The sequence below is a fragment of the Triticum urartu genome, chromosome 5, assembly GCF_003073215.2.
Source record: "Triticum urartu cultivar G1812 chromosome 5, Tu2.1, whole genome shotgun sequence".
Lineage (NCBI taxonomy): Eukaryota > Viridiplantae > Streptophyta > Magnoliopsida > Poales > Poaceae > Triticum > Triticum urartu.
Genome location: NC_053026.1, coordinates 532,735,830 through 532,748,261, shown reverse-complemented (window position 1 = coordinate 532,748,261; position 12,432 = coordinate 532,735,830). Strand labels below are relative to the sequence as shown.

Genomic DNA, 12,432 nt, shown 5'->3' with positions numbered 1-12,432 from the left:
ACTTTTTAACACCAAAATCATAGCTATGCAGACTGACTGGGGTGGTGAGTATCACAAACTCAACTCCTTTTTTCAACGTATCGGCATTACTCATCATGTTTCATGTCCACATGCACATCAACAAAACGGTTCCGTCGAGAGAAAGCATCGTCATATTGTTGAGGTTGGACTTGCATTGCTTGCTCATGCCTCTATGCCTCTTAAGTTCTGGGATGAAGCATTTCTTTCCGCTGTCTATCTTATTAATCGTGTTCCTAGTCGGGTCATCAATATGCTTTCTCCCCTTGAACGACTCTTTGATGAAAAACCTGATTATTCTTCTCTTCGCGTTTTTGGTTGTGCATGTTGGCCCAATCTTCGACCATATAACACTCGAAAATTAGCTTTCCGCTCTATTCGGTGTGCTTTCCTAGGCTATAGTAACAAACACAAAGGATACAAGTGTCTTGATATTTCCTCTGGCCGTATATATATATCTCCCATGATGTCATTTTTGATGAATATGTTTTCCCTTTTGCCCAACTTCATCCCAATGCCGGAGCCCGTCTTAGAGCCGAGATTCTTCTTTTACCTTCTAACCTTCAAAATCCTACGAGTACTGATCAAGGGGGTGATGATTTGCATGCTCATGTGACTAATCCTACTAATGAACCTGATGGTTGTGTTGACAGTACTAATGAACAGGAAAAACGTCAGCAAAATTTGATGCAAAGTGTCTCCGGTGGCAATGATTTTATGTGTAGAGCACATGGCACGGAGAGCGAGGTAGACTGCAGGGGATCACCGGCGAGATCGCGCGCGTCTGAACCTACAGCGTCGGGATCGCGCGCGCCTGCAGAACCTGCAGCTGCGGGATCCTATCTCTCTGCAGGTAGGCTGGAAAACCAGGCGCCCATGCCCAGTCACCAGCAGCCGCATATTGTGCATGGGGCCAGCCCATCCCATGCCCAACCGAGCATGCCCATGCATGAGAATCGTGGGGCAGGTGCATCTCCTGCACGTATGCCCTCAGAATCATGCGCTGATCAGTCCTCCTCGGATGAAGAGGTTGGATCTTCCATGGCTTCTTCTGTCCAGGAAATTGTCCAACCTGTACAACTGCTGTTACACGTTCACGCAACAATATTTTCAGACCCAAGGTAATTACAGATGGACGAGTTAGGTGGTGCAATGTGTGCACGACAGGTGAACCAAGCAGTATCACCGAAGCTTTTCATGATAAAAATTGGAAGGAAGCTATGGATGAGGAATATTCGGCATTGATGAAAAATAATACTTGGCACCTTGTTCGTGCTCAGAAGGGTGCAAATATTATAGATTGCAAGTGGGTCTACAAAATAAAAAGGAAAGCTGATGGAGAGATTGACAGATACAAAGCACGACTGGTTGCAAAAGGATTCAAACAAAGATATGGGATTGATTATGAAGACACATTTAGTCCAGTTGTGAAAGCAGCAACAATTCGGTTGATTCTTGCCGTAGCTGTGTCCAACAATTGGAGTCTTCGTCAACTAGATGTGAAGAACGCGTTTCTCCATGGTGTTCTAGAAGAGACTGTGTATATGAGGCAACCTCCAGGGTATGAAGATCCGACTAGGAGACAACATGTATGTAAATTGGATAAAGCTCTCTATGGCCTGAAACAGGCTCCTCGAGCATGGTTTTCTAGACTCAGCTCAAAACTAATGGCTCTAGGATTTTCCTCTTCACGGGCGGACACGTCATTGTTCTTCATAAATCAAGGTGGGATTACAATGTATCTTCTTATTTATGTGGATGACATCATAGTCACAAGTTCGTCCGATTCTGCAGTTAGCGCCTTGCTCAAAGATCTGCAACGTGATTTTGCTCTTAAAGATTTGGGAAATCTCCATTATTTTCTTGGCATTGAGGTGAAAAGGAAAGATAATGGGATATTGCTGACACAAGAGAAATATGCTAATGACCTTCTGAAGCGAGTTGCGATGCAACACTGCAAGCCATCGGATACACCACTCTCAGCTTCAGAAAAATTATCAATTGAAGATGGTGACGGCTGAGTGATGATGATGGAACCAGATATAGAAGTATAGTGGGAGCATTGCAGTACTTGACCTTGACAAGACCAGATATTGCTTTTGCTGTGAACAAAGTTTGTCAGTTTTTTCATTCACCCACTAGCGTACATTGGACTGCAGTTAAGAGAATTCTGCGATATGTTAGGGGTACGGTTGGAGTAGGACTAAAAATTACAAATTCCAAGTCTACTTTTGTCAGTGCCTTCTCAGATGCAGATTGGGCTGGTAGTCCTGATGATCGTAGATCCACCGATGGTTTTGCTGTATATTTTGGTGAAAATCTTGTTTCTTAGAGTGCATGAAAGCAGGCAACGGTGTCAAGGTCAAGCACTGAAGCGGAGTACAAATCCCTAGCCAATGCAACGTCTGAGATCATTTGGATCCAAACACTTCTCAAGAAGCTCAGAGTCAATCGTCCTAGGGCAGCATGTCTGTGGTGTGACAATCTTGGAGCAACATATCTCTCGGCTAACCCAATATTTCATGCTTGGACTAAACATATTGAGATTGATTATCACTTTGTTAGAGAGAGAGTTGCAGACAAGCTTCTTGAGATCATATTCATTCCCTCCGGCGACCAGGTAGCGGATGGCTTCACGAAAGCACTTGCTACTAGACAGTTAGAAGTATTCAAGCGCAATCTTAACTTATACAAGTTATGATTGAGGGGATGTGTTAGAATAGTATGTGTACACGACGTAGAGTCCATGTTGTATACGGGCCTTGAGCCGTTTCCTAGTCTGTATATGATCTCTGTCGTGTCCTATCATGTAACCGATCTCTGATCGATCCATGCAATATAAATATACGGCAAGGTGATCCCAAAGGACATTAAGCCTGAATCAATCGATCTTTTGTTTGTTACAATTTTTTTCGGACGGAGGGAGTACGTATTAACGAAGGAATTTGCCACGCTCATGTCCGTTACAATGTTCACCCTTCCACATTCCGTCGTGGGCATTTCACCAAGCACCTGGCGGGCAGACACGGCGAGCGAGGCATTTCACCAAGCACCTGGCTTCGTCCCCGCTAGAGGAACCGTCACCGGTACGGTGGTCGAGTTTTCCGGCCGAGGTGCGGCCGCTGGCGCGACTGGCTTTGGGCACGGCGACGGCCGACCCATGGCGGCTTCGCGGGTTGTAGTACTGGTGGTGGGAGACGGCGGTGGCTGTTGGTGACAGCAAGGCGGGGAGTTGGCCCGCCGGCAGCGGCGTGACCAGCGCCGCCGCAGAGAGGAGCCTGACGCCATGCATGTACACGTGGACGTGCTGCCAGACCAGGCCAGGCCAAGACGGTAAACGATGAGAAGTCTAGGGAGCGCCCAGGCGCTGCGAGGTGCTAGCGAGCGAGCGAAGCTGCACGTCCTGATCTGTTAAACGGACAAGGATGGCCTTATATGTAGCTGACTCCCGGCAGATAATGACCACGCCATGCATATATTTGGTGGTTCATGTGTGCTGCTCACGTATGTCTTGACCCTCTGGTTGGATAATAAGGATGGCAATAGCCAACCAATTAGCTATACCAAACCGTCCGGCCATGTGCATGTCAATATGCGACATGGGCTTACCCCTAAAAAAGGTGTGTGTACTTGTAAAACTAGATGATACCCCCGCGTTGCTGCAGGGTTTTTTTTAACACACAATGATAGAAGTTAAATTCAATAAAATTGTGTTACAAATATTTAATAGTAGTAATAACCAAAAAATAGATAGTGGTAAAGAAGTTTTATTTTTGCAAGGAAGAAAGAAAATTCAGTACAAATGGAAATAAACCAATGGAGGAAAATTCATGACAAAAGAAATTGAAACATGTCTTAGTTAGATTGCTTAACGTTTCTTGGTTAGAGGAGGCAAGAATTTCACATATTTTTCTTGAGTATACCAATTAGATTCGTAGCTAAGTTTGTATGATATGCATCTATCTCTTAGCTAGGGTCCATTGGCTACGTAGCTTAGGGTAATTAGCAAGGAACTAATCATGCATGCATGCGCATGCTAGTACCAGCGACGACATACACGGACGACGTAATAGTAGTGATATGCAAGCAAGCGTAGCGCTCTCGCTGGTGAGGCTGATGGAGATCCTGGCGAGCGTTGCGATCTCTTGCGCCGCCGCGCGCAAGTGCTGACGCGCCCTTGCCACGGAGCCGCCCTTCCTTCTCTGCCGCTGGCTAGGGGGCGCCTGCCAATGCTCCTCCCTTTCGGCTTCCTTGTTTGGGAGCAGCGCCACGGTTGGGAAGGTCCGCCTGGCTCGAGCTTCGTCCACGCGCCGCTGTAGGTGCTCTGCCCCGGCCGTTCCTTGATCGGCTCCTTCGTGCAGGCCTCGCCAGCCTCTTCGACGACCACGTCATGCATGCCACTCGCGTCGGCGTCCTCCTCGAGTGCTTCGACAACGGTGATGAGTCGGAGCCTGGCGTCTACGGCCGCCCTGTCTGCAAATTGCTCTCCGATGCCTGCCACATACTCAAGGAGAAAAGAACATAGGTGTATCGGTGTTTTTCCTTTCCGCTAGGCCTGGTTCTTCCACTTCTTGGACAGGAGTGTGCGCGTGCCTGTACCGGACGCCGGCAGAACCTCGGCAGGAAGACAACGGGGACTACGGAACACACGAAAAAAAAAGCTCGGGTCAGCGGCACACCAGATAAACGTCGCGGTGCTTGGTTGCAATTGGGAAGAACAAATCCGACCACCACGAGCTTGAGGCCGTCTACATCGGCAAGGATTAAGCGACAGTTGTCAGTTAGGTGTGAAGGTCCCCGGGAGCTTCCCAAGATGATGGACGCAAACAACTCGACGCACATGGGGCAGCGGGCGCTCGGCTCGAACAGGTTGATCCACAGTTATATCAAGGAGAGATTGGAAGAGGAGAAGACATGCTTCCAATGGAAGGGGAAATGACTCCAATGAACACACGTGATGGTCGGTATTAAAATGGTTGCATTGATAGACGCTTAGTGGCCAACGTGGATGCATGGGAAAGATCGTTCTTATTCTGCCGATGGAGAGAAAAATCGGTTCACACCTGAGAGTAAGAGAGAGATCAGATGGAATGCATGAGTGGGTGAAAAATTGCTGACATGGCACAAAGCTGAGGTGGATAACCTACATGTTGAGAGAATGTCTTGTAGTGGGGAGCAACTTCTTAAAAATGATAGATATCGTCCACAAGTCACGTGCTAGCACTAACACGTTCCATCAATGCATTTTTTGTTGCTTGTGCATGTATTTATTATTTGCCTGTCAAGCACGCATATATGAGCCTGATTGATAAAATGTGACAAAAACTCATCAAGTTGCTTGTGCATGCAAATAACATTGCTTTGTATTTATTATTTACTTGTCAAGCACACATATATATGAGCCTGATTGATAAAATGTGACAAAAACTGATCAAACAAAGGAATGGAGAGATTCCAAACTTACCGGCAAAGGAAGTAGCTCCCCGTGTCCGCGCCTGGTAGGCCGCGAGCGCTGCCTCCAGTCTCGCAACAGAGCAATGCTACACTTACGTAAATAATGTTACGTGTTTTACGTAAAGTGCAACGTGGCTAATTAGTATTGGAGAAGGGGGAGGAAGGGGCCCCACCCACCTGAAAATTAGGGGGGGCCGAAGTTAATTAGTTAGGCAGTTTACATTAGTCTTCGTAGGCCTTACGTAGATGTAGGATTATTGCTCGCGACATGACCCTGCATGGCATGCTCCCTTTGCAGCGCCAGCAGGGCAGCCCCATGCTAGGCCTGCAGCTGTTGGATGTGGTTCTCCCGCTCGGACATCCACTCCTCCAAACGACGGATCGTCCTTCAAGTTGAAGTAGATGAACCTCAGAGGAACACCCACTGCCTGCTTGATGAGGACGTATATCATATGCAGCCCAAGCACTGCCCAAAAGTCCTCTTCATGCCAATCGTCGTCTCCATAGATCTGCAAGACAACAAGAGAAGAGAGGTCTTAGAACTCTTCTGGTCAACATGAGCCAGAAACTCTTCTACTCCCTCCGTTCTAAAATAGATGATCCAATTTTATACTAATTTTAGTATAAAGTTGGGTCATCTATTTTGGAACGAAGGGAGTAGTTACTAGTGAGCTCCATCTGCAAGAGTGAAGACGGACAATGAGAAAACAGAGAGAAAATGCATTGTTGGGGGGCTGTGCCCCCCCCCCCCCCCCCCCCCAGCCTGGGATCAATTTGTGAAGAGAACTTGCTGAGGAGGGATTAGATTATTCTTTTAGCATTTGGACCCCCAAACGCCGAGGAGGTGCGGAGGAGCCTCGGTGTGAGGTGTGCATGGGCTCGGCCTCTTTTGAGCGTGTTGGTGGTGCGACCAAGCAGTGCTTGTTGCGTGTGTGCATGAAAACGAAAGAGGAGGAGCCCGAGGGGAAACTCTTGCTTGTGGGAGGAGAAGGAATCGGAGGGAGATGAGCCTACATTGGAGGAGAGAAACGAATGCAGGCTAGGATTACGAGCTCATGATGGGGCGCCTTAAATAGGCCAACAGGGCCTGTTCATGCTATCAAAACATGGACGTCGTCGACGTGGAGCTCTAGATGGGGCGTCGTACAGTGGTGGTGGTGACCTAGGTAGGGGATGATCACTAGTGGTGGGCTGGGCCTAAGGCTGCTGATGTTGCCTGTTGGGCTGGTAAGTGATCTCCGTCCCTCAATAGTTATTTTGATTGAATAAAGTCTTGTGTTCTTAAAAAAAAAGGAAAACCAACAATATGTTCTTTTTGTCAACCAACTTACATGATTCTTACTAATCACATCACAATTGTTGATAACGTTCTTTCTTCTCAGTTTTCATTGATCAACATCTTGCAGGTCTCCATTGATCAACATATTGATCAACATCTTCTCAGTTTTCATTGATCAACATCTTCTCAGTTATCCAAGACTCTGAATACCAAAGCTATGTCCTCTGCAGGTCTTCATGGCTGGAATGTTATTAGTAAGTGGGCCGTTCGTGTATTACCGGAAAAGGGAAGCAAGTCTAATGCAAGAGGTTTCAAGAATCCCGACAACCCTCCTAGGTTTTAGAACAGACCAGTTAAGGGATTTGACCGGTCGCTCGTGATGATTCTTCATGCCATTTTGGTTTTGCTGTATACCTTTTGCCATTGTAAGGGCATCTCCAAACAGACCCATAAATCTCCCGCAACTGTTTGGATCGGGCTGTTCGGACCGCGAAAGCCATTTAAAACCGATCTGTATCGGCCCGCGAAGCGGTCCAGACGCGATTTCTCTCGTAAATTGGAGAGAAAAGTAGGGGAGGTTTGCAGGAGTCCGGACCACTTCCAAGACCGCTTCTTATCGCCTTGGCCCACCAAAAAAATCCTCGCCCCTTCCGTGCGCGCTCCCACCCGGCGCTAGCTGCCCGCATTCATGCCGCTGCAGAGCGTGCCGCTCCGCGTTGAAGACGGCTCAGGGCAGACGCGACCTTTCACTGCATCCGTCATTTCCATTAACCTCGTGTTGAAGCCGAGAAACCTACTTCGGCCACACGTCCGTTCATAAGCAGGCCGGCATTAAACGCAACGCCGACCGAGCTCCTCCAGTCCTCCCTCTATTTAAACGATGGCATGCGTTGGGCAAGAAGCACACCCCTACGCCGCTCCCCCATCTCCTTCTTCATCATTTTCTCCACCCTTTCGATGGCATCCGACGGGCAGGAAGAGACTTTCTCTGACATAAAAGCCGGCATGATGGCCAGCCGAGCCCGGCGGATACAAGCGAGGCAGCTTGCTGCTTCACCTCCCTCCCCTAGGTCAAAGGAGCAAGTTGTCGCTCCAATCCGGCGCTTGATTCAGCAACTCGCCACTCCAAGCCAGCTCGCGGAGGAGTGGCGAGTTGCTGCAGGCCGGCGCAGCCGCTCCTCCAGTACCTACGACCGCGCCATCTACTGTCGACGCGCGCATAGCCACGCCATGTAGACAAAGAAAGAAGGCGGGTGCGTAGAGGAGATCGATGAGTCGGTGGCCAGCGCATCCACTTCCACGTCCACTGGAGACTTCGAGGGAAGTAGAACGCGGGAGCCCGTCATTACTTGGGTCCCAGGAAGGCCACCGCCGACGCGTCGCCGGCTTGCACAGCCGGTGACGTGCCCGGTTTCTTGTTTATCTTAGACCATCCTGGCCTGGGCGTCCACGGAAGCACCCTTCCCCTCCGGCTGAAGCACCCTCTTCACGACACTCCGATGAGCGGCGCAGCCGGACATGGGGAAGATACGAGGGAAGAATATGCCTCCGGGACTCCCGGCAGTCCGGTGACGAAGGGATCCGCCGCGGCTGGTCCTAGACTAGTGTAGTGTATACGTGTCGTGGGAGTGAAGCTTTGCGCGACCATACGTGCACATAGTTTTAACTTTTTAGTTATTTTTTTTCCAAAATGTGACAATTTGCCTTCGGTTTGTATGAAATCTGGTCGAGTTTGCATGAAATCCGACCGTGTTTGCACGAATTTCGTCCGGTTAGTTTGAGTTGTTGTGAAAATATATGCGGCTAGCTGTTGGTTGGCTAGTTCCTCCCTGTCTGCGAATGGATCCGAGTTTTTTTTTTCACGGGTTGCCCTTGGAGATGCCCTAATGCATCTTCTCTACAAATGTACCTGCAGGGGAAGCTTCTGACAGAAGCAGAAACCACAGTAGGTAGCCTTCTTACATTGTGCTGCCTTGGATTGAATTCATGAACCGAAACCTATGTAACAAATTGTGCTTTTTCTTCATCATACCAGCAGATTTCCTTGACCGAGTAAGAACGCTTTGGGTCTCAGCTTCATTGCGGAAGTCGGGTTGTCATTAACCGGTATGTTAGCCTTCAGATTCCATTTTGTTCGGATCATCAAAGCACCAAAAAAAAAAAGGCAGACCGATGCATGTAGATCCCGCTTGTGCGGGATCCGGAAAAGGATCCGACTACTTTGGATCTTTTGTATGCAGCATTTTGCTGCATTTTCGCAAAAGGCTGTTTTCAGTACCACTGCGCCAAGGCTCCCCTTCATCATCACAGCAGCAAAAGCCATGTAAAATCGTTTTCAGCTGAAACTTGATCCCATCTACTGGCATCAACATCTACTGGCATTAACATCCTGAGAAAAGACTCTGACCAATGGGGACTAACATACTTGGGGATTTCTATTTAGAAGAAGAACCAAGGGCCTACTGAATAAACTGATAATCTGGCACTTGTAAGCGACAATGGCGCTACACAAGTAATCTCCGGGCCTAAGATCCAGAGATCGAACAAAAACACGAAATAGAGTCGGATAGAATAGCATATCATAACCAACCTTGAGCTCTATCAGTTAGTTCATCTCCAGTTCACAACCACCAGCCCAGCCTCACATAATAAGAAGGCATACATGCATACACTGCTGAAAATAAAATGCAGAGCTTCACAACCACCCTTCCGAGCATCAAAGCTACTACCTAATTACTACAGAAATGTCGATAATATACGCTATTCGACGCGCATCCGTCCATCGCATCTCGGTCATGAGTACAGTTATATAATTAGACGTGCCACCTAGTTCGTTAAAACAGCCCCACAAACTACGCCCTCTGCACTCGGTACACCGCTGTCATGAGGTTAAAGAGGCAGGACGGCGCGATCGCGAACCAGGTGAAGAAAGCCATGGAGGTGGAGGCCATGAAGCTCGGGCAGTGGTTCTCCGAGCACATCATCAGGTCGTCGTTGATGAGAACGGTGATGCCTGCCGATCCGCTCGCTGCAGCGAAGGTCAGTGCTCCCGTGACCTGCAGATGAACATGAGAAGATACTTTGCTTGTTCATGTATGTGGAACATTTTTAGTGTAGGGATTCCACAGGGAACAACAGATGGCTGTTTGCTTTGAGGTGCCTGAGAAAATGTGTGACTTACCCAGTCCCCAATGGAATATATGGTGGTAGCTCGAGGAGTCCGGAAGGCGCGCTTGACAAGAAGTGCGTAGACGTCAACGGCGGCCAGAGCGAGGCTCCACAGGCATTGCAAGGCCTCTGCTGTTACGAGGAGGCTGCTCAAAAGAAGAACAGTGAGTTTAGTAATCGATCCCCTGTTCCAAGTTCTGAAAGCAACATCCTAAGTGAAAAACAATATCTAATTGCATCAAAGAAATAAGATAAAATACACTGCATGCTACTTTTGTTTCGTGTGGTTGTCAATGCTATCCCCAACACTGGCTAAATGTTGCTCTTAATATGGTCTCCTCCAAGTAGTATGAATATATTTTGTCAGTGTTCATTAATCACACTGTTCTGAATTCCGACAGCCAGAATGCTAACAAAACCTATCGGCGAATCGAATGAAGACAGCTGAGATGATATCACAGAGAACATGAGTATGTCACCATCTGATTTGCATTGCCTCTTTCAGGATGTCAGACTAATCATAAAACACTGGATGCACGATATGTATGTATGCACAATACACGATTGACCATTACAATCACACTATTCCGAATATCCATAACCAGAATGGTTGAGTGTGAAGCAAACTTATCAGCATGCCCACTGAAATGCTCTGTAGCGAATGCCCAGGAAACTAGGCATGCAAGCATCAAACTAGGGAGCAAAAAAGAAAGAAGGCTCAAGCTCATTGCTGTATCCAAGAAGACAGCTGAGTTGATACCAGAGAACATGGCCGTGTCAACAGCTAATTGCATTGCCTCTTTCAGGATGCTGAGCCAAATCAAAGGGCGTAAAAGTATCGAAATGCTGCGAACAGATACGAGCATCTGTCTTTGGAGGATTAAGAAAGCACCCAATAATAACTTATAGTGGAAACTCCGCGCTATTTGCAAGTTGGAATACGTGCTTGTATGATTCCTTCAGCTTGGATGTGAAATACTACTTAGTAGTAATCAGCACTTTACAAAAAAAGAAAATAGTACTCTTACTTGCTAGTCCTGATCACTGCCTAGTCCATTTTAGATGGCATGGTGTTGTACAACTAAGTTTAAGAAGTGGTTCTTGTTTGGTGAATTGGCATGATGCTAAAATTCCCTGTTCATGCTTGCTAGTATGTGTCAACAGGAACCCTGAACCTAAAATCATCCCAATTTTGTTACTCTATGGTACTAAGATCAAAAGGCGTTCAAGGGAAGATAAAAATCATCCCAATTTCAACCATGTGCAGAAGTACTACTAACAGGTGAGCAGACAGAGTCTACAAATTTGGCCAGCTAATATGGATGAACCCCTGAATTCTTTCTTAGCTGAAAATGAAAATGAGAAAACCCCAGCTCACAGGGCATCTGTTCCAAAATCCCCAACGAGGGATCGATCTGCTTTCAGAGCTAAAGAAGAAATGGCAGCCGGGCCGTGGATCGAGACCCTAGGGGGGTTGGGGGGAGAAAGAAGATGCGGAGTGGGAGGGAGCACTGACCGGAAGGCGGTGACCTCGTTGAAGTCGTCGGTGGAGGCCATGAAGCCGATGGCGGCGGCCGCGAGGAGCGCCTGCGCGAGGCGGGTGCCGAGCCCCCAGCGCGTCCCCGGCGCCCCCATCAGGTCCACCATCACCACCCCGGGCGGCGGCGCGTTCGCGTTCGCGCCCTCCACCTCCGCCGCCGCAGCCGGAGCCGGAGCCGGGGCCACCGCCTGCCCCTGTCCCTCTGCCGCCGCAGCCGGGGCCACCGGCTGTATCTCTCCCTCTGCCGCCGGAGGTGGAGCTGGAGCCGGAGCCGGGGGCGGGGGCGGGCCCTGTCCCTGCGGCTGCGCCTGTGCCGCAGCATCCGGAACGGGAGGCGGCGGAGCGGGGTGGACGACCGGATGGCTGGCCCGCGGGAGCTGGACGGCGCCGCCGTGCGCGAGCCACCCAAAAAAGTTCTGCATTGCGCGCTGGCTGAGCTAGAGGAGATGAGAGCCACCACGCGGCCGGCCGGCGGGCCGGGGTTTTGGGGGATTTATGCGGGGAGGAGGAGCAGGGCCGGCAGGAGCACGAGCGCGTAGGCCCCGCCGCCGCCAAGGTGGTTTCTTTCTCGCTCTCGCTCTCACTCTCGGTCAGTGAGAGTGAAGTGAGCGAGGGCGAGCTTGCTCTGGCTCGGTTGGTTCGTACACTCTGCGCGTGGGGCCGGCCTTGAGTTTCTTCTCCCAGGCAGCTTCCGAGAAGCTCACCTCTCCTTCACGCCTAGGGCAGGCAAGCAAAACCGTGTTCGACCATGGACATACATATGCCTCGCACCAAGGCAAAGGCCAAACAAGGCAATGCCATACGGCAGCACGATGGATCCACATAGAAAACTCTCTCAATGCTTACATGTGCACTTTGTCTCCTTGTTTCCCTTTTTCCCTTTTTTGATTGATTGACTTCCCTTTCCCACACCATGTTTCTATATTCAAATTTCAAAGAAGTAACTAATGTGTTTTTTTCGAATAAGTAACTA

At 49.0% G+C, this 12,432-nt stretch overlaps 1 protein-coding gene across 1 annotated transcript; it reads right to left on the bottom strand.

Moving 5' to 3' along the window:
- Positions 1–9,308: 9,308 nt before the first annotated feature.
- LOC125510428 (CASP-like protein 5A3) lies at positions 9,309–12,114 on the bottom strand. Its single transcript, XM_048675603.1, has 3 exons — positions 11,436–12,114; positions 9,933–10,065; positions 9,309–9,807 (listed from the first exon to the last, which is right to left on the bottom strand). Exons 1-3 carry the CDS (start codon positions 11,879–11,881, stop codon positions 9,604–9,606), a joined length of 783 nt encoding a protein of 260 aa, XP_048531560.1. The 5' UTR covers positions 11,882–12,114; the 3' UTR covers positions 9,309–9,603.
- Between the last annotated feature and the right edge of the window lie 318 nt (positions 12,115–12,432).